Source organism: Aristolochia californica, unplaced genomic scaffold, assembly GCF_029961685.1.
Source record: "Aristolochia californica isolate CCGP_79_NKW_82.1479 unplaced genomic scaffold, dmAriCali1.0.hap1 SCAF_12, whole genome shotgun sequence".
Lineage (NCBI taxonomy): Eukaryota > Viridiplantae > Streptophyta > Magnoliopsida > Piperales > Aristolochiaceae > Aristolochia > Aristolochia californica.
In genome coordinates, this window is record NW_027181793.1 from 18,346,954 (window position 1) to 18,373,916 (window position 26,963).

General features: G+C 44.3%; 1 protein-coding gene across 1 annotated transcript in view; it reads right to left on the reverse strand.

Annotated features, from left to right (window-relative positions):
• LOC137945169 (kinesin-like protein KIN-7E, chloroplastic) overlaps positions 1-26,963 on the reverse strand; it is a 92,099-nt gene that overhangs the window by 47,825 nt on the left and 17,311 nt on the right. Inside the window, exons 4-8 of the mRNA XM_068790941.1 lie at positions 22,741-22,793; positions 16,902-16,967; positions 16,756-16,809; positions 15,562-15,621; positions 15,202-15,280 (exon numbers count right to left, since the gene is read on the reverse strand). Coding sequence (XP_068647042.1) covers positions 15,202-15,280; positions 15,562-15,621; positions 16,756-16,809; positions 16,902-16,967; positions 22,741-22,793 — 312 coding nt within the window. The remainder of the gene's footprint in view (positions 1-15,201; positions 15,281-15,561; positions 15,622-16,755; positions 16,810-16,901; positions 16,968-22,740; positions 22,794-26,963) is intronic.

Below are 26,963 nucleotides of genomic sequence, written 5' to 3' on the forward strand. Positions count from 1 at the left end.
GGTAATGTGGGAAGGTGAATGACAGCTGTAGGTATTTGGGGGGTGGAATAGATTCCATTAGGGATAATATCTGTCGTGGGTGGATGGTATGAAAGGCTGGAGGGAGGGACAACCAAGGAGGCAACTAGAATAGAGTCTTCGCCAATTGTAAGACTGGCTGGTTCAGGACACATCTTCTAGGGAGAAGAGGTCGGGGTTGCTGCTCTCAATGTGTGGAAGGTTGTGGAGAATCTCTGGATTTAGTTGTAGGACTCGAGGTCATATTTCTGAAATCTTGCATATATGCCAACTCAATACGAATTCAGAATTGGGTATTATCCACCATAATGTACCGGAAGTAACGTCCTTCGCAAGGATGAATAGTATTGATGAGGATCCGAGCTTCATCAAGACGATGTCAGTGCTCAATAAGGGGGTCCAGAGCGATTTTGTCACCAAACTCCGAGATGATGCTCGTGAAGACCTCATTGTGCCATAGTTCCGCAGGGAGGCCGGTGATTGTAGCCCACTGCCAAAATTGACTAGAAGGAGTCTAGGGGAGGCATTCTGATATCCCAATGATGCCCAAGGGGGCGTGGGGGTGTGAGAGCAAGGGCCGCATAAGACTCTTGTTGGGTTTCAAAGTGAACAAGCCAGGAATGGGGGTTGAGGTAGGAAATTCTGGGTGTGTAGGGGAGGTGAAGCTCATCAGTCAGTCATTGAAGGATGCTGGATTTGACGATACTAGAGGTGTGGACTAGGATAGAGCGGGTTAGAGATTGTTGCCTTTTATGGAGTAAGTTGGGAGGGATTTGGATGGTTTGGGATTTTTCTGAAGGAAGAAAGTGTGTAGGAACATGGTGTTCTGAAAAGAGGATCTAAATGGCTGGGTTAGGTCATTTCGAAGGGGCGGGGGGGGGGGGTGAGGAGGGGGAAGGCTTGGGTGGTGCCGCTGGATCTAGGGGCTCCCCATGCCAGAGTCTGCGCCGGAGAGAGGCTCCGGATGGCTTCTTCGAACTCTTTCCAGCCAAATCCCATTTTGGTGGCCTCGGGAATATAGATCTTGGCGAGACTGTTGAACTACGCCAATGGACGACATGGCATTCTCTTTGTCCTCAAAAGGAGCTCACCTACAAGAAGAAAATCGAATCCTGTGTCCAAAGTTCACGGGTTTGGTTAGCTTCGTTCGTGACTCGTTGGAACTAAAGGACGAAGCTTGAAGTGGCTTCCATCGTAACACAGATGAAGAACATCTTCGATCCGACGACAGAGGAGATGCGAATCACTTGTTCGGAGCTCTGGGCAACTTTCTCCACTGTAACTCTGTTTTTTCTGTAGCTGAAACGAAAAGGGGGGTTCCTTTTCTTTTGCCGGGAGATCGTCTTCCAGCTGGCTTCGAAATCTTCCGTAGGAGGTTCCGTTGGCTCGTCGGAGGGAAGATTCAAGGTTTCCGAGCGTCTGGCTTGACCTTTTTTTGGATCGGAATTTCTCTGTCTTCTCGAAAAGTCAACCTCTTTCCGTCGATCGGCGTCGGAGAAGGAGTCGGCATCCTTGCCGAAAATATGCCGTCGAGGGTTCCGGTCACCGGCCGCAGGGACAGTGATCGGAGAAAGATCTGGGCTCATTTTCGAAAAGCGGCGCACGTTAACACATTCAAAACTAACAACGCACATTACGCGTTTCACCGGTGCACGTTACCCTTTAACGTTAATTTCTCTCCGAAATCTCCCAAATCACCTCTCTCACGCTCACTAACGATCTATATTTACTTTTTCAGCTGCAGCATCACTGTATTGTCATCAACAATGCCTGCTTCTGGATTTGTGTTATCTTTGTGGGAATGGATGATTTCATGCATGGTGACTCTGTAAATGAGTCCAATTTCTCAGCTTGTTACCACCAACGGCCACTCCGAGACCCAACTCCACTAAGTCATGACTTGGATCTTGATTATGTCCAGACATGCACTACTGGCTCCCACCCTGAGGTTCTGACAGAGCGCAATCAAGGCCTAAACCCTTCCTTGCAGCAGCTATCGGATCCCCCCAATCGTATCGACAATGTTGCCACCACCCATGGCTTTCTGACAGGGACAGCCATACTTTGTTTCCCCACCACATGCGAAATTTCCTTTGCCCGTAGACAAGACCACCCAACACCTCAATACCCAACAACCACCACATAAATTACCCAAGCAACCCCGTGCAGCCACCTCACCCCATCACCATGCGCCTCTCAGCCTAGACCTATTCCCCTTCTCAGACCCCCTTCTGCAATGTCACCTTTAGCCAATTGTCCCCCTCCTAGGCAACATTTTTTTGGAAACAGTGATGATTTTATTACAAAGAAAAGCAAGAGAATACATCAAGAGAGACCTCCCCTTACAACAAGAGATTGCAGGGAGGGACCCAATTTAGAACATGAATCAGCAGCCGAATTGGCTGATCTAAGAACATGAGACCAAGTACAAGAGGTAGTGGAAACAATGTCCATAATATCAAGAAAAAGCTGCTAGTGATGCCACGGGGGGAAAGTGACAGTGGAGCACCGGCCAATGACGACTTTGGAGTTACCCTCCACAATAAGCGGACCTCTGAAGCGATCTTGGAAAATGCGAAGCCTGTGGAAGAGGCCAAAGTGCTCAGCATTGGTCGAGTCCGCAACACCAAGAGTATGAAATAATAGTTGTGTCTAGATCAAAAGTCACCCCCCCCCAAAAAAAAAAAAAAAAAAAAACCAGCCAACCCCGGATTCCCAAAAGCGCTACCGTCAAAGTTGAGCTTATAATAACTGATGAGGGGAGGCTCCCAAATAGCGACCCGGAGAGACGTAGAGGGAGTGGACACCTCAGCAATAATCTTCCAGTTGGTGTGGAAGGGGCATAGGAGAGGCACTTTTCGAGTGCGAATCCAGGTAGAGATAAGGCCCCTAGCAGTGCAAATCACCTTAATGACAGGTCCCAAAAACCGTATAGAATTCCTCTCCATCCAAAAGCACCAAGGGATGTAAGCGACGTAATCAACTAACAGGAGCTTACCAAGGCTAGGGAGACGAGTGACAGATGAGAAATGGAACATGGTGCTGAGGTCGGGGGGATGCATAAAGTGAGGCCCATGCTATCAATCATAAAAATCTAGACCTGCCACAGTGGAGGAGAATGTAGCTGATAGTCTCAGATTCCACCCTGCAAGGGGGCAAAGAGGGTTGGGAACAATGTTTCCACGCCTAATAAGATTGCCAGTAGTGAGAATCCTATTGCGGCAAGCACTCCTGAGGAAAATTTTCTCCTTTGGAGGAGCCAAGAGCCGCCAAGCAAAAGCAGCTGGGTCAAGGCGGGAGGCTGAGTCCAACCCATAAGATGACGATAGGCTGAGGAGACCGAGAAGCGCCCATTGTCATCAAGAAGCTAGATCAGCCGATTTGTCACCAAAGGATGAACCTTAACACTGCCAAGACCATCAATCATGTCACATGCAAATATGGCCTCCACGTCAGTAAGGCCACGTCTCAGATGGAGATCCCAGGAGCCATTCCCCCATGCATCGGAAACCAAGAGGTCACGACAAGAGGTGATTTGAAGAAGAGCTGGGTGGAAAGAGGCATGAGGACCATTGCCCAACCATTAATCTGTCCAAAAGCGAAGGCTGGAGCCATCCTCAATAAAGAACCGAATAGCATCACAGAATGTGGCAAACAAATGAAACATGACCTTCCAGATAGGTGAGAGGTGATGTCTGCTGCTGTCAGTGATCCATCTATCACCAAAACACCAAAGCTTGGAGGCCACCATAGGCTTCCAGGAGGCTCCGGAGGGGGAGTTGAGTTTCTAGAACCATTTAAAAAGCAAGGTCTGACCCATTTCCTTGGTGCATTTGATCCCAAGACTGCCCAAGGACTTCGGCATACAAACATCATCCCAACTAACAAGAAGGTAACGAAACTCATTACCAGTGCCACACCACAAGAAGTGTCTCTTGATCATGTCAATGCGCTAGCTAATAGAGGCGGGGCAAGGAAAAAATGAGAGAAAATAGTTGGGAATACCGCAAGGCACAAATTGGAGAGTCAGTCTATCTGCCTTAGAGAGCATCCTACCCTTCCAAGTGGAGAGTAGCCGCTTAAGCCGCTCAATGACCGGGGCCCATAATCCCATCTTGGGCCAAAAATCAGTAAGTGGAAGGCCCAGGTAGTGAGAGAGGGTAACTGCAACCGAGCATCCCAGAGTGTCTGCCATGTGCTGAAGCAGGGAAGGGTTAATATGGTATCCCATGATGGTCGTCTTTCCCTAGTTAACCTTCTGACCAGAAGTGATCTCAAATAGCCCAAGAACGGCCTTAATGTTATGAATTTGATCAAGCGTGCCAACACCGAAGCAGATAGTGTCGTTCACAAACTAGAGCAAGGGAATATCAAAACAACTCTGGTCAGAAACGGCCTCGAGCCAACTGATACTACGAGCAAAGTAGAACATAGATGACAAGTACTCTACAATAATGTTGAAGAGGAGGGGGGAGAGGGGGTCTACTTGCCGAAAGCCACAAGAACCCTGGAAGAAACCTCATATCGTGCCATTAAGAAGCTAAGAATTTGATGTCGAGGAGATACAACTGCGAATCCAAATCTCCATTTGTCTCTAAAGCCCATGCGTTGTATAATGTCATTCAAAAGAGACCAGCTCACCCAGTCAAAGGCCTTCTCAAGATCGAACTTGAGGACAAACCTCAGTAGACCTAGTTTGACAAAATGGTCAATAATCTCGTGTGCGGCCATATAGCTGAATAGAGGATGTCCCGACCTCTAATGAAAGCTCTTTGACCCTGTGGATGATAGTGGGAAGAATAACCTTGAGCCGATGAGCCAAGATATGAGCAATGATTTTGTACGGGCTTGAGACAAGGCGGATCGGTTTGAAGTCATGAGGACGTTCAACACTAGCTTTCTTAGGCATCGGGGCAATAAGAGAGGCACAAACACTCTTGAAAGTGATCCCTCGGCTGTACTCTGTAAAATTTTCCATTGTACCTGTCAGGCCATGGGGCCTCATCTCGAGGAAGACCCAAGACCGCATCCTCGATCTCCAAGTTCGAGAAGTGAGGCTCAATGAAAGCCACCAAGGTGGGAGAAATCGAAGTGGAATGGAGCCTAGTCAGGTGGGGGCGATGGTGGCACTCCTCTCTATAAAAATCTGCAAAAAAACTGAGAAGAGCGCCAGTAATAGAGGTCCTATCCAAGACAACTTAATTGCCGACAGACAAGGAAGTAACCCGGTTAGTCCTTCGGCGGGCCAAGGCAATTGCATGGAAGAACTTCGTGTTGACGTCGCCCTCAGCCAACCACTTGAAGTGGGCCTTTTGCTTCCACTGAACCTATTCAGTGTGAAGAAGACTGGGGAAATTGCATTGTAGGGACATGCGGCTGAAGAATTCCGAATACGTAAGGCTCCTTTGCTCCACAATCACATCAAGGGAAGCGATTTGAACTGGAGAGATGACTTGTGACAGGTGGCATTGAGGCGACGCTGGGACTTGAGTTTTTCTTTGAGGCACTTCAGCTTGCACGGGAGGGACCAGCCATCATAGTGGGGTTCTCTAAAGGCTCCCCACCAAGAGATGACGCTATCAGCAAAGTGCTTGTCTGCCAACCAAGAGTTGTCAAACCGGAATGGGGCAAGGCCCCATTTGTCAAGTTTGGTGTCAATCTGAATGGACCAATGGTCAGAGCCAACACGGCCCAAGACCGAACCGCAAGTGTTCCCGTAGAGCTGGAGCCAGTCACCGTGATACACCCCGATAACCAGAATAAAGAGTTTCAAGCCAAAGAGAAATAAATCACGAACCCTCGTTGCTGAAATCGAAATAAATAACCTCCTCGAGTAGACGATGATTCCGCGATAGCTTGGCAAACCCAACCTCGCGCAGGCGATAACCTTCCGATCACGCCAAGCTACTCCGATAACAGTAATCCCCGATGGTGAAAGCAAAAGCCACAAAAACGGAAACTCCGAAATCGGAATCCCAATCGAACTCCACTAAATCAACAAGATAACCACAGGTATTTGAGAGACAAGGACTCTCCCTGAGCACAGTTTTGTAGACGGAACGACGCCCCTTCCTCTCCCTCGGCTCCCCCTCTAAATTCCCTCCCGAAACCACTTAACCTTCTCAAATTTCCAAAATGCCCCCGACCAATTAATCACCCTCTAATCGCCCTCTAATTATCCTTTTGTTTACTCCTTCTAGAGTAGGTAATACTAATGTGGGGTCTATCATTACCCCCCGCCCAAACTTTCACCTTGTCCTCAAGGTGAAAAGCAGGAAACTAGAGCCTCATTGCCTCAAAATCCTCCCAAGTAGCTTCAAACTCGGGTAGGTTCTTCCATTGCACCAAAAACCCCATCCGTTGCTACCCATTTTTGTCCACTTTGCATATATTCAAAATCTATTTCATCTTTTTATATTTGGGGGTACCGATATGGGCGAACACTTACCGGTGAAGCTCCCTCCTTCAAAGTTATGGCATGCTCCTTTGCCCTTCGTGGTGGTAACTCTTGGGGCATGGCAAAAACATCCCCGAACTCTGTCAAAACTTTCTTCACCATCGCTGTCATATCCTCCCTCGGTGGTGACGCTGCCACTGCGGTATTGCCCAACTCCACAAGAACCCCATGTCCCTCATGCTTGATAGTTCGCATCATCGCCTTAAGTGAAACCAAACTTTTGTTCAAGGAGGGATCTCCCTGTAACACCACCATCTCATTACCCAATCTAAACTTCATAACATGTGTTCTCTAGTTCGTATATGTGCCTCCCAAGGTTTCCAACCATTGTACCCCTAAAATCACATCCGTACTTCCCAATTTCAAAGACAAAAAATCCTCCACTCTCTCTATTCCTTGAAGAGTTAATCGAACCCCCTCACAAATTCCTTCCCTGGGCAGTGCTGCACCTGTACCCAATTGAACGCCATACTTTGCTGTTGGAGATAAAGGCAAGGGCAGTTTCTTGACCACTGTGGTGGAAATAAAATTATGGGTTGCTCCTCCATCAATAAGTACAATAATTGGTTGTTCTACGATGCTTCCCGCAATCTTGATAGTCTTTGGAAGTATTAATCCTACTACCGAATTCAACGACACCTCCACTATATGAGCAGCCGTGCTAACCTCGTCCTCCTGCTGTTCACACTGGCCATCGACGCTATCCTCCATAACTTCTTCTTCCAGTTCTTGTAAAATCAGCACTTGTAGGTCCTTGTTTTTACATCTATGCCCAGCTGAGAATTTTTCATCACAACGGTAGCACAAACCCCGCTCTCTCTGGTATTGGATTTCGGCTTCCGCGAGTTTCCTGAATGGCGTCCTCTTCTCCACCCCTCATGTTTCGTCGATTCTGCCATGGACGTGGTCCTCCCATTACCCCCAACTATGGTTCCCGCTGGTTTTGGAGTACCCAGCCCAAACCGAGTCTGCTTAATAACTTTATTTTTTTCTTCCAACTTTTGGGCCAACTTCATGGTCCTTCCCAACCCATTTGGCTCCAACACCCTCACCTCGGCCCGAATTTCGGGCTTAAGCCCATTAACAAAGTTGGACTTCAACACCTTTTCTGGAATGTCTTCCAATGTGGATGCCAAATCCTCAAATCGCCTTCTGTAATCTCTCACGGTGGTCTCCTGCTTCAACGCTAGAAATTTCTCATAAGGAGAGCCGTCTTCGGAACTTCGGAACCGTTTTAGCAATAAGGACTGAAATTCTTCCCAATTCATGATCTCTCTCCTGTTATTTTCATACTTGCACCATTTTAATGCCTCCCCTTCAAGACATACTACTACGGCTTCTAGTTTTTCACAGTGAGATACCCAGTTCAGCGAGAAATAGCGTTCAGCTCTATAAATCCAGTCATCTGGGTCTTCTCCCTCAAAAATTGGCAACTCTAACTTTCTGGGCCGCACTTCATATCGACTCTGCCTATTCCGATCAGCCTCGCCACTGTCTCTTCCATGCCTGATACCTCTCTGGATCGAGTTATCGCCCACTGCCGAGTCCAGCCCCTGTCTCGCCGTCCTACTCTGCGCATTCAGATTTCGGTTGAGCTCCTCTTGGGTATGCAGGAGTTGCTCAACACGCCCTATCAACGCCGTCAACCCTTGTTCCATGGCTGGAATCTTCCGGACTTCTTCCTTCATCGAGCTCACCTCCTCCCTTACTGTGCTAACAATTCCTTCCACTGAATCCACCCTCGACTCCATTCTGGTAGTAGCCATGAGGAAGCTTTTTTTTTTTTTTTTTACTCTTCTTCTCTACCAATCGTCGAAGTCGAAACTCCCCTCGACTCCCGGCAAACGACGCTTCCAATATCCTTCCTGCCAAAATCGTAACAGAACCCACCTTCGACGAGCAGACAACGCTCCCGAAGCCTCTGATATCTTTTGATTCAGTAAGCCGAAGCCTTGAATGCCACCGAAATCGAAAAACGGAAATTCCTTTTCACTGCCGAGCTCCAGATGCGAACCCAGCCAATGCTCTGATACCAAATGGTACACCCCAATAACCAAAATAAAGAGTTTCAAGCCAAACAGAAATAAATCATGAACCTTCGCTGCTGAAATTGAAATAAATAACCTCCTCGAGTAGACGATGATTCCGTGATAGCTCGGCAAACCCAACCTCACGCAAACGATAACCTTCCGATCACAAGCTACTCCGATAACAGTAATCCCTGACGGTGAAAGCAATAGCCACAAAAACGGAAACTCCGAAATCGAAATCCCAATCGAACTCCACTAAAATCAACAAGATAACCACAAGTATTCGAGAGACCAGGACTCTCCCTTAGCACAGCTCTGTAGACGAAACGACGCCCCTTCCTCTCCCTCGGCTCCCCCTCTAAATTCCCTCCCGAAACCACTTAGCCTTCTCAAATTTCCAAAATGCCCCCGACCCATTAATCACCCTCTAATTATCCTTTTATTTACTCCTTCTGGAGTAGGTAATACTAATGTGGGGTCTATCACACCGATGGCAAGGAAGCTATCAATCTTGGATAGGATGGGAGGCTTCTGCCCGTTTGACCACGTGAACGTCTTGCCACAGAGGTTAAATCTCTTCCAATTCAAAGCTGCCAGTAAAATCTGCGAACTGCCTCATGGTGTTGGAAATTCTGGAAGAAGGGGGGGATTTCTCCTTGCAGAAACGAATATCATTAAAGTCCCTGGTAAGGAGCCATGGAATGGGCTAGTGGGTCAGAAGATCGGTGAGCTTTTCCCAGAAAGAGCGGCGCTCCCGGTAACGGGTGGGACCATAAACGCTTGCCAGTCCCCAAGTGAATCAAGTGCATCTGTCGCGGAGCTTGATTCCTCTAGAATAGGAACCAATCAAATGATCTAAAACCTCAACTACAGATGAGTTCCAAAGCAGAAGAAGGCCTTTGGAGGAGCCATTTGCATTAATAGTGTTGGAAGATGGGCTCAAGCCTACAAGCTCATGACAAGAAGCCCACATGTCAAGGAGTGGCATATGTGTAAAATATGGTACTTTCCATAAAAGTGGCATATGTGTAAAATATGGTACGTTCCATAAAAGTGGCATATGTGTAAAATATGGTACTTTCCATAAAGATGGCATAGACGTGTAAATATTTGTTCCTTTTATGTCTTCTTCTTCCTCATTGATCTAAAGTTCTTCTCATGGGATCCTAATTTCTACAAATAGCAAGTCATTCCAAGTTATTACTACCCCAAAGATTATGAACAAAAGTGTCAGAAGGATTCTAACATTTGGATTCTTGGAGGATTACAATAGAAGGGCGACTCCTCTAAAGGAGGCTTCGTACAATGGCTCTCATTCGGGAACCAATTCTTCGTACATTCCAAGAGATTACAATCATTTATTGCCTTTTTTGCTTACTCCTAAGGCAGCCTTGCTTCCCGAGCATTTATCACTATAAATCATGCCCATTTTTGTAGCCGGTTCGGAAATACGACTCCAAGTTTCTTCATCGAACTGGTCTCACTCCAACTACAAAGCCAAGTAAATTTGCCAGTTCATATCTGCCGGAGAAGGGAAGCAAAACTCTCCAAGGACCATATCCCCCGACTGTTGGGGAGGGCAGCTGGATTCCCTGGGAGGGGGAGTATGGGCACGGGCAGCAGAAGCAGTGCCGGTGCTGATAGGTGGCTACCGGAGGTGGTGAGTCACAGGGGGCTCAGTCGTGGTAGGGGTGGCTGCTGGCCAGCCAAGCAGTCTACAGGGCTGGCTGTGGATCGGGCTGTCAGCCTGGGGACGCGTCGCTGCTGTTGCCACTAATGAGAGAGACAGAGTCTCCCACAAGACCTCCAAATGTGATACCAAGCCAGAGGGGAGACAGGTCGGAGGAAAGTCGTCCCAGAGTGGACGCAACTCGGACAGATGAAGAGTCGGGCTCAGTCGAATCGTTGGCGTTCTGTGGTGCTTCAGTCCAGCCTGCCAGAGGGGAGACAGGCCGGAGGAAAGTCGTCCCAGAGTGGACGCAACTCGGACAGATGAAGAGCCGGGCTCAGTCGAATCGTTGGCGTTCTGTGGTGCTTCAGTCCAGCCTGATTAAGAGTACTGAAGTAGCTGGCGATGAGGCCGAAGATGCTTTCTTCCCAAAGCTCGGGTGGGAGGCTCGTAATCTGGACCCATTGACCGAGGTCCCATTGCTGCAGGGAGGGATTCCAATCCTGGACAGAAGTGATAGTGGCAGAGGCAGGGAGCCGGTTTGCCATCCAGCGATCGCCGATTGAGTGGAAAAAAACAATCCACTCGCGCAGGCACAGATAGGATGCCAACGGGGAGTAGTCCAAGCGCAGGTGACAAGTGAATCAATCTGAGATGCATTGACCCTCTGTCAGAGTGTTGGAGGTGACCAAGGCAGCGCAGAGGGAGATGATAGATGTCGGGGTGGATCAGGTTTCGTGGGATTGAAATGGTCTGGTGATTTGGTCTCGAGGGGGGGGGATTGAATTTTGCGAGGCTAGGTGTGGAGAAACAAAGTCTAAAGTCGGGGCTGATTTCTGGATTGGGAGGTTTGCTGGGGTGTTTGCTGGGGTGGGGGTTGGGCAGAGGGTGGCAGGGGCTGTTTTTGGGCTTTAGGGGTTGGGAGCAGAGGAGGGTAATCAAGTGGATGGGGAGGTCTGGTACTGGGCAGTGATGGAGGCGGGAGGAAATGCCGAATGGCGTGGGCGAGTTGTGTCCAGTTGAAACCGAAGTTGGTGGCCTCGGGGATGGTTATGCGGGCCATCATCGTGAGCTCTCTTTGCTGTGAAATGTGGCACTCTACGCATCCACCTCGACAAATAGTGCGGAAAAAAAATCTCCAGGGGCCTGACCAGAGCTCCCTGGTCCAAGGTGAGGTGCTGGAGTCCTCAACAGTTGCTCCAGAGAGCACTGTGAGGCCGGCTGAGACGGGAACAGTGATGAAAGCACTACGCGCGCCAGTCTTCACGGTGATGCGCAGGCAGGGGGCGTCACAGAATGTCACCTGAGCAATCGATGCTGAGGTGGGACCATAGGAGAAGAGAAGAGGTGTCATAAGAGGCATCACAGCTCTCCAGGGACATCGATGCCTCTGATTTCAGTGATGTACGGTGATCCAGGAGGGACCATCTTCCTCTTCACCAGATCTCAGGGTACCATGCTGCCTATTAGACTTGCAAGTCTTCTCTACGTCGACGGAATCAGAGTGGGAAGCATCAGGAGACCTCGAACCAGCTTCCTCTGTTGTTGCAGGGTACTGTCGTTTGCGGGAGGGGAGAAAAACCGCCTGACTCTATCCACAGAAATGGCATCAAGGCTGGTCTTCCCGATCGAGAATAGCGATTCCTTCCCCCACCCTGGTGCCGCTGGGGTCTCTTTCCTCGGCCTAGTCTTTATCGGCGAAGGTCTCGCTCACTGCTCGACAATCCTTCCTCTCGCGTCGAAACTCTCTCCCGTGTCGTGACTCTCTCTCGCATCGATCCTTCCTCTCTCGCTCATTCTGATTTTCCTCTCTTTTTGCTCGTCGCACCTCTCTCCTGACTCTTGCAACTTATTAGCAAACCCTTAGAAGAGCAGATGGCTCCCCCTCCCAGCCAACTTTTGGATCATCCTTATCCCTCGCACTCCGAATCTAGCTTTAGAAATCGCCATCCTCCCCAACCTCCACAGCAGCAAGCTATCCCCCCCCCCCCCCCCCCCCTCTCTCTCTCTCTCTCTCTCTCTCTCTCATTGCCACATATCAAAGGAGAAACTATGGCCAGCCACGACAACTTCTACAAGGTGAACCTACAGCCAAGTATCTTTATCCTTAGGACCCAACCACTGGGCTCTACATTGTCCCTGAGCCAGGCGAGCATGTTCAAACATACATTGAGGCTCTTCAATCCAAAAAACACAAATTTGATGAGGAGGCATGGGCCCAAATGATGGAGATGGCCAAGACTATGAGTATTGTCTGTTCAGGGCCCCTCCCTAGAGATCAGCAGCCCCCAAAAGTTCGAAAGAAAGGTGGAAAATGATTATAGTCTCATGGAACATGCGCAGAATTGGCTCTAGACGGCAGGGGTCAATTATCAGGAGCCTTATATCTTCCTCGAAGGCTAGCATTGTGATCCTTCAGGAGACAAAGGCTTCTTCTCTTGCTCATTCTACGGTGCGTGACATCTAGATACTGAGACTTTGAGTGGACTAAGCTCAACGCCATCAGCTCTGCTGGTGGTATCCTTATTATTTGGGACCCTCGGGCTATCGAGGTGTCTGAATCAGTACAGGGGACTTTCTCCATTGGGGCCAAAGTCCTTGACAGAGGCATTGGCAGTAGATGGTGCCGCGTTGGTGTTTATCGCCTGAGTGTCAGCTTTTTTGGGAGGACCTGGGCAATATTTGTGAGTTGTGGCAGCTCCCTCTCCTTCTTGCGGGGGACTTCAATGCCACCCGCTATAGCCATGAGAAGAGACTCAGGCTAGTAGAATCGCTATCTCAGGAGCAAATCCTGGGCTGTGGATCGGAGAACAAAACACAATGATGAAAAAGGTTTTCTCAGCCAACTTGCTGCCCTCGATGCTGTTAAGGAATCTCAAGGTCTTTCAACCAGTGAGCTAGGCCTTTGCTCCATCAATAATCAGATGCAAGTTTTTGATCAAAATGAGCTCACCCGTTGGAAGCAATTAACCAGTTTTTGGTGGCTCTCAGAGAGGGACACTAACTCCAAATTCTTCCATGTTGTTGCTTTTGTCAAGCGCCAGACTAATCGGATTACCTCGCTGTGTTAGCTGCGAGATAACATCCAATTGGACCTCCATTACTAACTATTTAGTGAGCTTTTTTGCAGGTCTCTACACAAAATCTAGTCATTCGAGGCCACTTATTCAGAATGTCCACCTAAAGAGAAACCTTGAAGCGGCCGCCGGTCTAATTGTGCTCCCTTTCTCGGTGCGTGAAATTGAAAAGGCTAGACTTGTGACAAAGCCCCCGGCCCATGGAGAGCTCTACCACCACTGTTGGCCCACCATAAAAGAGGATGTTACTGCCATGGTTCATGATTTTTACCATCGAGGGATTCCCTACCGTAGAATGGGAGCCTCTTTCATTGCTCTAGTTCCCAAAAAGCAAAATGTTGAATAGCCCTCGGACTTTAGGCCTATAAGTCTCACCACGAGCACTTACAAGATCTTAGCCAGACTGCTTGCTAACCGGCTTAAAGTTGTTGTTTCTTTGATCACTCATCATGGGCAATGTGCTTTTATTAAGGGCCGGAATATCCTCGACTCTGCCATGTTGAGCCATGAGCTTCTGCACCATTTCAAGATGAAGAAGCTCCCCTGGTTTGTGCTAAAGTTGGATTTTGAAAAGGCCTTTGATAGGGCTAATTGGCGGCTCCTCAACCACCTTCCGACTAGAATGGGATTTGGGCAAAGATGGCACTTTTGGATTCACGGCTACATCTCCTCTGCCACCTACTCCCTCATTAATGGTACTGTTAATAGTCTATTCAAAGAACCCGAGGCATCCGACAAGCAATTCAAACAACCCAAGGCATCACAACTACATGGAAGCTCTCTGTGTTAAGCAAAACAAAATTCTTTATGTGGACAGCTATAAAAGGGAAGATTCTAACCACTGACAACCTATTCAGGAAAGGCTTCACAAGCCCATATGCGGTTTGCCCTCTCTGTGATGCATGCAATGAATCAATCAAACATGTCCTCCTCCACTTCTGTTATTCTTGAAAAGTTTAGATGGGTGTCTTTCAGAAGATGAATCTTCAACTCACCCTCCTGCATGACCTCATTGGAACCATCCAGATGGTTAGAGCTACTTAGCTTGCCAAGCTGAGAAAGATCCTCCTCTCTGCCTGTCTTGCCCATATTCCCTGGTGCATATGGCTTGAGCGCAACAGCCGATGCTTTAATCGCAAGTCCAACAGCATTGCGCGCTCCATTGATTTGGTTGTGGGTCTCATTTCAAATTGGCGTCACTCTCGGAGTGAGTTTTCTTCCCTCATGGGAATGCCACTCGTAGTAATTGGCGTATCGTCGCCCACATGACGGGCCTGACCAAGGCTCCTGGCATGGTAGAGTGGTCCCCCCCTTCTGCGGGCAGCAACAAATTGAACTTTGATGGTAGTGCTCTGGGATGCCCGGGTCCAGCTGGTTTTGGCGGCGCTTTTCGCAACTCTTCAGGTAAGGTCATTCTTTCTTATGCAGGTCCTCTAGGTCTTGCAGATTCTACTACAGCTGAAGTCTCTGCCCTCCTCCACGGTCTGAGCATTTTCAAGGAACGACTATCCGGTCATCTCCTCATTGAAGGAGAGTCCAGTGTTGTTATTAGTTGGGGATCGGGATCGGCCCCTCCCCCTTGGTGCTATTGGCCCACCTTGCACTCCATTTCTATTGTTGTAAAAGTTATTCCTTGTTCATGGAACCATGTAATCTGTTCGGAAAATTCTTTTGCCAACAAGTTAGCTAAAACTGGGACATCCCTCACTATAAGGAATGGTCTCCCTCGATGTAATTTTCACTGTTTAATACAATTCTCAACACTATTTCAGAAAAAAAAAAACAAATCATAAAGGAAATTAAGGTGCCACCAATGGATATGATTTCCTCACAACAAGAAGTTGCAAGGAAATGGCAGAATGCTCTAAATAAATCTGCCACACAGTAGCACCACACAAGTATGACAAAAGATGTTCTATATTAAATCTTGTAAGTTGCAAGGCTCTATACCTTCCCCAGATGCAATCAATGCAAGGGCATGCGCAGGAGAAAGTACAACCTCCTCCTTAATACCCTCCACATATGTTCCCTAGATGAACACAAAACACACCATAAATAAAAGTGCAGAAGGAAGCATTTGTAAGACAAGAGGGGGTTCCATATACGGGTTCACCATGGTTCCTCCGAAGGCCACATTGGGGAAATGCCAAAGGTGGCACCGGTATCAAGAGGAGCAAGGTATTCTATCTAAAAAAGAAATTCCTAATTTTTCTTTATCTGGTTCTTTTATTAGAAAAACACAAACTGATTCCATGTTCTTGCTCCAATCCGACCGTAAGGTTGCAAAGTGCAAGACTTCAACTACAATACCTGTGAATCTTCCCTTATCCTCAAGTTCTGGCCAGTAGGATCAAGCAGGTCATTAATAACCTGAAAAAAAAATACACACACAGAGGATAAAAGAAACATCAACAACTACTTAGAGATCAAATCATTTGACACTCTTGATGAATTTACAGAACACCATTTAACATTCAGAAAAACTGTGTATCTCTGTGGACAGTTATGGTGATAAGGGAAACAAAAGTGAGTTGCTCACCACAGAATAGTTTTCTATGTATGCAAGGTTCAGAATAACTGAAGTTTTGAAAAACATGTAAAACCTCTGACGTTTTAATGACCCATGGAAGTCCATGGTTCATTATTTAAAGATAGTTATCTTTTTGTCATTTTGGAGAACAGTGACACTGTTTTGTTAACTCTAACAGCTACCACTACAAGATAAAATAAAATATTATAAAAAAATTAAAAAAAACTAGTGGCCTTATGTGGAGCCAGGGAGAAGAATCTTCACTGGAGATTGTCATAGGTGAGTATTCCGTTTCGGGCACAGCAGTTGAAGATTGGAGACCCCATCATAGATGTATTTTCCTCTTTTCTTTGCTTTTCTTCTCTAGATGCTGGTTTTTGTTGTATAGCTTTGAATATTCCTTTGTCCTTTTAGTGAAGTCTTACCATTTTCAAAAACAAAGCAATTCCAGAGCACGAGGGTCATACTCTAGTAACTTACACAAGTCCCTAGGAAGTAGTGGCCCCATCTAGTCGAAACTCCGCTCTCTTCTTCAACGAAGTCAAGATCTCCCTGCAACACCTCTAATACCTGATAGCAATTGAGAGGGACTCGATGGAGGTCATTGACTAGATGAAGGCGTAAGGCCCATTGGCTCAGGGACTCAACTGCTACTTTGGAGAAGCATATATTAAGCACATTTTAATTACAGGATTTGCTGCCTGAGGACTGTCAACTCCTATCTAATTCAATAGCCAAAAATTGTGTGAACAAGCAACACCTATTTAGGGAGAGGCCTATTTAGTTTTCACTGTATCCTTTTGTTTCTCTCATTTTCCTCTTTGTTCTACTATCTCTGTAATTTCTCCTCTCTGTTTTCCTCTTTTAATATAAGTTTCCATCATCATTCCAAAAAGAAAAAGAAAATAAACAAAGAGACAAAGAAATGACTCTACAAGCACAATTTCATGCAAGGGAAAGCAGGATATGTGTACCTCATTGTATATTTCCAGGTATGAAACACGGAGAAGAAACTCCCGCCCAGGTGTCTGAGTCACCAGAGAAACATTACTCACGGTTTGCCAAAAAAGTAAAATAGCACAAAAACAACCTCTAAGTAGCATACAGAACATGTTGGTACCTCTTGTATAATGCCAAAGACATCCTTTACTGCTAACGGGATAATCCCAGGAGACTTTTGCTCCCCCTATCATGCAAAAGTTGATTCTTAGAACAACTCTAAAGCATTTGTTAAAGAAAAAGTACCCAATCATTAATTAACCATGTTTACCAGTATACTGTTCAAGTTTATATATAGCAAATATCAAAACGAAACTAAACAGTTTGGATGATATTAGAGAGTTTTGAATCTATTTAAGTTGTAGCAGCAGCAGCTCATGAAGTTTAATGGCACTGCCAAAACTTGATATGTACCAATTTACTTTCTTTAACTTTTTTTATACTAGGGACCTAAAATCTAAGTGTATATATTAGAAATTTTACACTTTTCTTTTATTCTTGCTGTTTGTAAAGAGGAAGCCCATCTAGCAACTTTTATTTTAGTAGATTGTTTGCCTTGAGAAAGTCTAATCTGTAAGTCTGTCATAAATGAGTCTTTCTAGACAACAGACTTTCCCCAATATAACTTTCCTTAAAACAATTGCTAGCTTGAAAGAGAAAATGTTCCTTGTTTTGACTTTCCAAAAATAGATGACATTAAAAATATGATTTCTAAACAGCTTTCTTCCCTTTCCTTGAGTAAGTTTCCATATAGAATTTCTGCCCTCTACATCATACTCCCCGAGTTGGAAGGAATTTGTCCTCACGTTCACAGTTTCATCCTTTTTTAACCTTCTCAGTGGAATAAGATGCTGATCCAAATCATTAAAAGAGCCCTGGACATTTTCACCTTTTCCGATTGAAACAAATACAATTCCAAACTCCTCTATAGAATCAGAAAATAGATCGAATCAAAGAATATTAGGACATGTTGTTGATTTTGGCGCCAGCTCTAAATTCTGAGCAAGAATTACTTTCAAATCATCCACTATAGAGTGTAGGAGTTCCCAAGGCAAAGGGTGCCCAACTAATAAGTGATCAAAATCCATAGATACCACGTCATACCACACTTTGTCCTTGTACTCACTACCAATAGAAAAAGAAACCAACCTTTTAGATTATTTCCCTCCTAAGACCATGTATGTTATGAACCCCAATGTCAACCAAGTCAGGCCATGTTGATCATAGGGGACAGATTAAACAAATAAGGGGGAAATGCCCAGTCGACCAAACCAATAGAGTACGATGACGTCTAGGATCAATGTATGCAAGAATCAAGTCTAGGTTCAATATATGCAAGAGTCGATTTCAACCGAACAAGGAGACAACAAACTTGCAATAGAAGCAAGCTAGAGCTCGAGTTCAAGAGTTCAAGAGAAGAAGGAAACAATGCCTTGGCCAAAAAGTCAGGTAAGGAGCCAGGCAAGAGTTCAAGCAAAGTTAATCATTGAAGGCGACTCGAAGACGGTTATTAGTTAGTGTTCCAAGGACAGCCTCCCCCTTGGCACCACTGGCCAATCACTGATAGTATTGCTGACATTGTATCTTCTTTGCATTGTAATTGGAATCTCATTCCTATATCAGCCAACTCTCTGGCTGATAAATTGGCTAAATTCGGAACTTCCCAACAATCTCTCATTGTATGGGAAGGATTCCCTCATTTGTAATTTGCTCTTTTGAGCTTTTGTCTTAATAAAAATCAGCATCATTTCAAAAAAAATAAAAAAAAATAGAAGGGGTGGTCTGCCATGAAGAAAAGTCTCAAGTAGGAGAAATCTAGCCTTATGATTGGTGGTTGTATGTGTCTTAGTGAGCAAGCTATTGAGTCTTTAAATTGAAAGGCCTTTGAACCATAATCATCCAATTCAATACAATACTGTAGCTTATGCCACCTCGAGCATAGTTAGTCAACTAGGTACTAATACCCGAATTAAAGGTTACTATCCCCATGGCTTCCGAGCTTCCCCTCCATCTTTTATCTTCTAGCAGCTGCCCCAACGATACCTCAACTCAGCTCAAGCTCACCACTTGCCAAAGACCCATCATGAGTGCAGGTATCTCAGCCACTCAGTCACCATTTAGTCAACCACTCATCCACAAGAGTTCTGCCATCACCAGGTCTCCTTCCCCACTCAACACCCTCTACACTACTTGTCAAACCATACCCTAGGACTCTACATGAAGCCATAAATTGCTTTTTGAAAATGTATACCTTTTCTAACTTCACCTAAGTGACATACCCAAGAGGTGACTCCATATACACCTCCTCATCTAAGTCCCCATTTAACAATGCATTTTTATATCCCGTTAACATAAAGTCCAACTCTTGGTTATAGCCACTAAAACAAGAATTCAAATAGAGGACAAATTGGTGACAAGGAAGAAAATTTCAAATATGTCAACTCCATAAGTCTAATTATATCCTTTAGCCACAAGACGGGCTTTACATCGTTGAAGTCACCCATCATCCTTATACTTTAATGTATATACACAATGGCATCGCACAACAACAAAACAGAAGGTAGATTACATATGTCCATGTCCTATGTCAAGTAAAGCATCCATCTCTACGTTCATAGCATGTTTCCCTTAAGGAGACAACAACACTTGTTGCATTGAAGAAGCAATAGTACACAAAGACAATGATAGTGCAAACTACTTAAAGGACACAAACTTAGAAATGGCAAAGCGAGTACATGCACGGACACCAATAGAGAGATGCAGATCACTTACATCAAGAGCAACAAATGATGAAGGTGCTGACACAAGTGGAGAGAGACCTTTGTTTGGTGTTGTTAAGTTGGGTCCACGACCTATCCCAAAATGACTAATCATCTTAGGAAACCTCTTTCCCAACTAATAAACTCAACATTTTTGTTCTTACTAATCCATGTGGGACTATTCCTTAACACTCCTCCTCACGTGTAGGCCCTTTGGGCGCTCACATGTGGATAATTTGGGTGGAGGCCCACATACGAGTACTTGCTCTGATACCATGTTAAGTTGGGTCCATGACCTGTCCCAAAATGACTAGTCATTTTAGGAAAACTCTTTCGCAATTAATAAACTCAACATATTTGGTCTTACTAATCCGTGTAGGACTATTCCTTAACAGGTGTCTTTGGAGATTTCTTACATTGATAAACTTACAATGGCTTTGATTCTACAACCAATGGAAAAGGACTACAAATCTCCTCAAAAAGATTAGGAGCAACATGATCGGTATTAGGAGTGATGGGTAAAAAAGAAGACCCTGTCAAAAAATATGTGACATCTTCAAAGAACGTAACATCAGTCAATACAAATGATTTTCTAGTAGAAGGACAATAATATTGATCCCTTCAGTGTATATGAGTAACCCAAAAAAATACACTTAATGGCTTTGGGAAACAATTTATCAATAGTAGGACCACAAATGGACAAAATAAACATAGCCAAAAAACAAGGACAATGAGGGAATAATTCAATATCAAACTTGAGAACCTATAAAGAAATTTTTCCTCCAAGCACTGAGGAAGGCATCCTATCGATGAAAAAATAGGTTGGAAGAACTGTATCACCCTAATAGCACTTGTATAGATGCATATAAAATAACGTATTACGTGCAACCATAAGTAAATGATGGTTCTTCCTTTTTGCAACTTCATTTTCCTATGCACAAGAAGATTAATGAATAATATCAATAGTTTGACAAAAGGAATCAAATTTATGGTTCATCATAAAATATGTCGAACTTGGTAATCATATTAAAAATTGAATAAGAAATGAATTAAAATGATTTATATGTACAATAGAGTATCACTATATTAGGTAACTACCTATTCCTAGAGATACAAATCAAAATCAAATAAAAAACCAACCCCTACAAATCAGGAATTACAATCACTAGAGAAAGTATCATTTCAAAAAAAAAAAAAAAAATACTAGATAAAGTCAAATATTTTTTATTTTAATTTTTGAAGGATGTATAAAGTATTCTTAAAGAGGGAGAAAGTATACAAACCTAACTAAGCAGACTTCCTCCACAACAAGGTGTTGGAGTGAAACACCCAGCTTAGCTTGAGAGTCTGCCAAATGATTGGCAGAGGGATGTGGTTCCAAATATAGTTCAAAAGAGAAGTTAAATTACATATTTCAAAATAAATATCCCAATGCCGCCAGGGAGGAGAGGTTGACTTTGCACACCAGTCAATGACAATCTTGGAGTCGCCTTCAATAAGGAGGGGGGCCACTAGATGGCCTTGGAAGATTCTGAAGCCAATTGAGTAATCCGGAAAGTTTTACAATGGTAGAGTCGGAGACTCCCAGTGGCCCAACAAAGGAGAAAAGGAGACGACAATTTTCATCCTAGATTACTCCGCCAAATTCAGCAGGACCAAGACAACCAAAGGCGCTACCATCAAAATTTAACTTATAGTGACCCGCCGGTTCCCTCTAAGATTAGAGCCGTTGAGGTTATTGAATTCCTTTCGAGTCATGAGCCAGGTTGAAACTTGTCCAACAATATTATCTATCGACATTTCAATAGGGGAAGATTTAAATTTGAATTTTTGGCTATTTCTTTCCTTCCATAAGGCCCATAGGATATATGACTTATGCAACAAGATATGAGCAATTTCCCAAGCTTTGGGAGTCTAACACTGGTAACTAAGAGAATAGTGGATGGTAAATTTTGGGAGGAGCTCCGGGATCTCCTTGCCTCTACTAAGGCAAATGTTGTTGTTCTTCAAGAAACTAAGGTGGCTTTTCTACCCCTTGGATACATCCGTGAGTTGTGGCACCTAAAGGAGCCCGGCTGGGCTTCAGTGAATGCAGTGGGATCGACAGGCGGTATCCTACTGATGTGGGACACCAGTATTACTGAGGTGCTTGACGGTCGCAGTGGCTCTTACTCCCTTGGCATCAAGTTGCGAGACAAAGGTTTGAGGAACATTTGGTGCCTAGTTGGTGTCTACGGCCCTACCAGACACCATGAGCGCCACCTATTTTGGGAGGATCTATCGAGGATTTGTCAGAAGTGGCCTATTCCTCTAATGCCTGTGGGTGACGTCAATGTCACTCGCTTCTGCCACGAGAAATCCCCGTCGTCCTGGAGAATCACTACCTCCATGAGGCTATTTTCTGATTTTATTGGGAACTAGGACCTGGACGAGATTGCCCTATCTGGGAAGACCTTCACTTGGTCAAATGGCAGGCAACCACCTGTCCTCTCAAAGTTGGACCGATTCTTAGCCAGTAATGATTGGCTTCAGCTCTACAGTAACGTCTTCGGCAAAGTGCTCAATAGAGTCGTCTCCCAAAATGACTAGCCAACTTAGGAAGCCTCTTTCCCAACTAATAAACCCTTGTACTCACTAATCCATGTGGGACTATTTCTTAACACTCCCCCTTACGTATAGACCCTCTTTTTGTGGCTCTACAAGTGGATAATTTAGGAGTAGGCAGTTTAGGTGTAGGCCATCTTTTGTGGCTCTACAAGTAGATAGTTTAGGTACAGGTCTACATATGAGTACCTGCTCTGATACCATGTTAAGTTGGGTCCAAGGCCCATCCCAAAATGACTAGCCAACTTAGGAAACCTCTTTCCCAACTAATAAACCCTTGCACTCACTAATCCATGTGGGACTATTTCTTAACACTCTTTCTCTCTCTAGGTTGAGGATTATATGCATTTTTTCTCTTAACTATACATCTCCCTCCCCTTTTGGATTATTTATTTTATAAAAAGGCTTTCAACTTATCGCCCACGAAACATACATAAACAAATATATCAGAGATCCAAATGCAATTCATTGCCCTTTTTGCCTTTTCAGAGATTTGAGGATTTGGACAACATTTTAAAGATTGGTTTTCGAAACATTGAGAATCCAAGAGGGCAACAGAATCTGTAGAATAACAGGATAAGAAATCACATGTCTTACATGCATTGTGTGAGTCTTTCCACTGCTAGTAACTCCATAAGCAAATACTGTACCTGCAGAAACAACTCAAACTTAATCCAAAATGCTGCAATTATCTAAACTTGGGCTCATCACTGTCTTCATAGGCTGCAGAGTTGCACACCAACCTTATGGCTTTTTGTTATTAAAAGATGAGTAGGTTTACCAAAGAAATAGGAGATTAGAAAGCAAGCTACCCTCAAAATATATTATAACAAGGACTTCCACCACTAGCTCAGTCCTACTACATGATTAACTAAAAAGAGGCATGCAGCCAAGCGATAGAAAATACTATTATAAACCAGTGTGAAATCTTTGGGCATTGAGTGCAAAACTCTTCAGGAGTATTTCCAAATCAAGTTTCACATCTTTTTTCATGTCTTTCTTAATCTTTCTTCTCTCTTCTTTCTCTAAATTTCCCTTTTTCTTCCCTAAGTTGGCCAAAACAAGGAAAGGTTCCATTTTGAAGTTACTGTAGTGCTGATAAACTGCAACAGTGTAATGTTACCAATCAAATTAGACTAGTGCAATACTAAAGAAAATTTTAGGGTTTGTTTTTTCTTTCCCTTTTCAACCCTAATTTTTTTTTAATTTCGATGTCTTTCTACTTTACACACTTTTTTCTAAATCTTTTCCTCTTTAAACCCTGTTATTTTGGTTGGGTAGTTAAATCTAATAGGGACAAACCTGAGAATTTTAAGCCATTATCCCGTTCCCAAAACCTTTGTCAAGCCAAAGAATCCTTCAACCTATCTTATGCATGGAAGGTTCACAACTACAAAAAGTTATTTTCATCTTCTCTAGTATCTTCTCCAGTATCTTGCTAGATGAGCTTGCAGCTGTTTAGCTTAATTTTGGGCTAAGTTACTATTTCTTGTAAATTTTAGCATGCAATAAAGTTTTAATTTAACCCCAGATTAATCACAACATCCCCATCCAGTAAACCTTTTTTTTTATTCTGAATTCTCATGCTGTCTTAGATCAATTGCATTGTCCTTTTATCGAAAAAAAAAAAATTGCATTGTCCTTCACCAAAGATGAGAAATCATGAGAGCTAATGTTGTTACAAGCTGCATTCAGATTTGAAGCCAGCTCTAGGATCCCAAGAAAACCAAGCTGGGCCTACCAGCTCACCATTAGGGAATAAACCAACAGAATATGTTGTCACCATTTCTACTTCGCTGTATAATGCTCAAGGTCAAGATTCCGCAAAAGCTCCAATGCCATGGTGAGTCCTATAGACAAAGACATAGGAGGCAATGCATTTTTAACTATAGTTGTTGGATTATTAACTCTAGATCATTGTCCCATATCACCAGAAATCGTACTACGTTTCTTTATAATGACAAGAAATTTCAATGAGGAAAAAGAACAAACAAAAGGCTACAAGAAGGCCAAGTCCTATATAAAAATGAAAAACTAAGGTGCCCAACACCCACCGCTATAAGAAAAATAACAAAGAAAACTCAAGAAATGAAACATCATTCATGAAATTAAAATGTCACCAATGGGTACGATTCCCCCATAACAAAATGTAGCAAGAACACACCATAACATGGTAGTTAAATAGCCCCCCAGGAATCCAAGAACCTCCTAACTTCTGCTAGTCATGTTGGTAGACCCAACTTTAAAATAGTTCAAACAGGGTACATCTACGTGAAGCTCCACTTAAAATTGTCCACGTCTAGAAGCCATAAGGAGCACCCACACATTCGGGGAGTATTAGAATAGTCTAGAAAAATCATATGCTTACTACTTCAAAAGACACCTAACTTCAGCCAGCTATGATGGCATAATGTCGAGCCATCTTTAACAACACTAATGAATCAGCCACACTATTCATTGCTTCACAAAGTACGAGGTCCGTCTATCTGATAGGGCCATATGTTGCAGTTTTCTTTTTCTTTTTTTTTTTTTTTTTTGAGAATAATGAAAATTTCATTAAGAAGAGGAGAAGGAATTATAAGAGCAAGAAAAAAGGCATGCTGAAAGGACCCAAAGCAAAAACCACAAAAGTTACATCAAACCCATTAAAAGCCAAGAAAAGAAAAAGAACGATCAGTGCACATCAAAAGGAAAAGCACCTCCCTCTATAATATGCTCCAAAGGAACTCCTTGATGAAACCAAAGAGTCAGCAATAAAATTAGCGTTGGGCACCAAGCGAACCCACCTAACTTGAAGATTAGAACAAATTTCCTCAATCTCATTAGATATGTCCAGGAACCTCCAATGATTCCTATTCCAAGATGGTTCAACCAAAGAATCCCCCTGTATCACCAAGGGGCACAAGTACCTTAGTTGGAAAACCTGAACCACATTGAAGGGAACGAACCTCAGCCTAATTGGAGTCACATTGGCCTAAGGGTGCAGAACACACATTAATAATGTAACCCAAATGATCCCGAAGACTTCCCCACCTCCTGCAGAGACTGGATTACCTCTAAAGCTACCATCAATGTTTACTTTGGACCAGGCTTCCGGGGGAGGAGGTCCCCTGCAATAAAGGAGGGATACCGTAATCAGAAGAAGCTGCTATATCTCTCCAGCACATCCTCAAAACAGAACTTGTCAAAGTTTGAGAACCAGAAAACTTGCTAATCCAAAACAGTGTCTTTCAAAACTCCACCAATCTATCTACTTTTGTAATTGAAAGTTATATTAGATCTTTCTTTTCAAAGAGCCAGAACACAACGGCAAAAGATGACTCCCATAAGATTTTACCATCCTTAGAAAGAGACTTTTTCAAAAACTGGCACAGAAGATCTGAAAACATAGATGAAAAACAGACCTGAAAGCAAAACTTGAGCAAAAAGGAACTCCAATAGGACCCAGCAAACAGACATAGAATACAAATATGGTTCACAGGTTCCTCTACATCATTACACAGCTTGCTATTTGTATTAGCAACCATTTGACCTTTCTTTGCATGCTAACCAGTTGTCAAAATCTTACCTTTTTTTTGAAATAGTGCTGAGTTATATTAAAAAGCTCAAAAGAGCAAGATTACAAGGAGGGGGAACTGTCCCAAACATTGAGAGATTGTTGTGATGTTCCAAATTTAGCTAAGCTATCAGCAAAGGAATTGGCTGATCTAGGAATGTGATTCCATGTACAAGTAATTGAGGATACAATATCTGCAATAGAGGAAATAATTAGTCAATGCCACCAAGGGGGGGAGACCGAACTGGAGCACCAACTAATGACAACTTTAGAGTCCCCCTCAATCAGTAGTTTCCCGTGAAGACCGTCATTGAAAATTTTCAATTCAAGATGTAGGGCAGTCACCTCGATAGTGTTGGAATCAGCAATACGAACTGGCCCAACATAGGAAAGAATAGTCTCTCCACTATGATTTCTGAAGACCCCCCACACCGGCCAGTCCGGGGCAACCCAAAGCCCTTCTGTCAAAGTTCATCTTAATGCAATCACTAGGGGGAGGCTCCCACTCTACCATGACCGAAATCTTTTGAAGACCCGCCATATGGACCAGAAGACACCAATTCAATCAAAGGGCAACACCGGCCTGGGGGCAAATTCCTTCCTGGTATAGAGCCAGCTAGAGATCATACCCACCGCGCAAGAGACCGTACTATCCAGGTTGCTGAACTTGGAATTGAATCTCCATTTGTTTTGCCCGAGCCAAAGACGCCATGGGATGTGAGCAAGGCATGCATAGAAAAGAAACTGGCAAAATTCTAGGCAGACGAGTCCCCAACACTATCTAGAAAGTGTCGAATAGATCCTGACGAAGGCCTACTTGAATGCCAATTTTCAGGAAGATTGCTATCCAAACTCTCTACGAAAAGCCACAGTGCAAGAGAACGTACTGAACTGACTCCTCACAGAAGCCACAAAGAGGGCAAGTACTATCAGGGATTATAAAGTCTCTCTTGTGAAAGTTGTCTGCAGTGAGGATTTGCTCCCTGAATGGTTTCCGTATGAAGAATTTTATCTTGCTAAGCAATGAAAGTCTCTAGACAAGATTTGCCTTGTGCTCAGGCAGCCTGGGGTCATCCTCCCTGATGTGAGCATAGGTTGAGGCTACTGTGAAGATACCATATGATGCTAGGCTTCCAAATCAATTTATCTTGCATTCGCTCCCGAATGGTGGTACTACTGAGGCTGGATAGAGATGAGCAAAAGGCTATAGGTTCATCGTCATTCAGGCTCTGACGGAAGAGAAGACTCCAAGACTGATTACTCC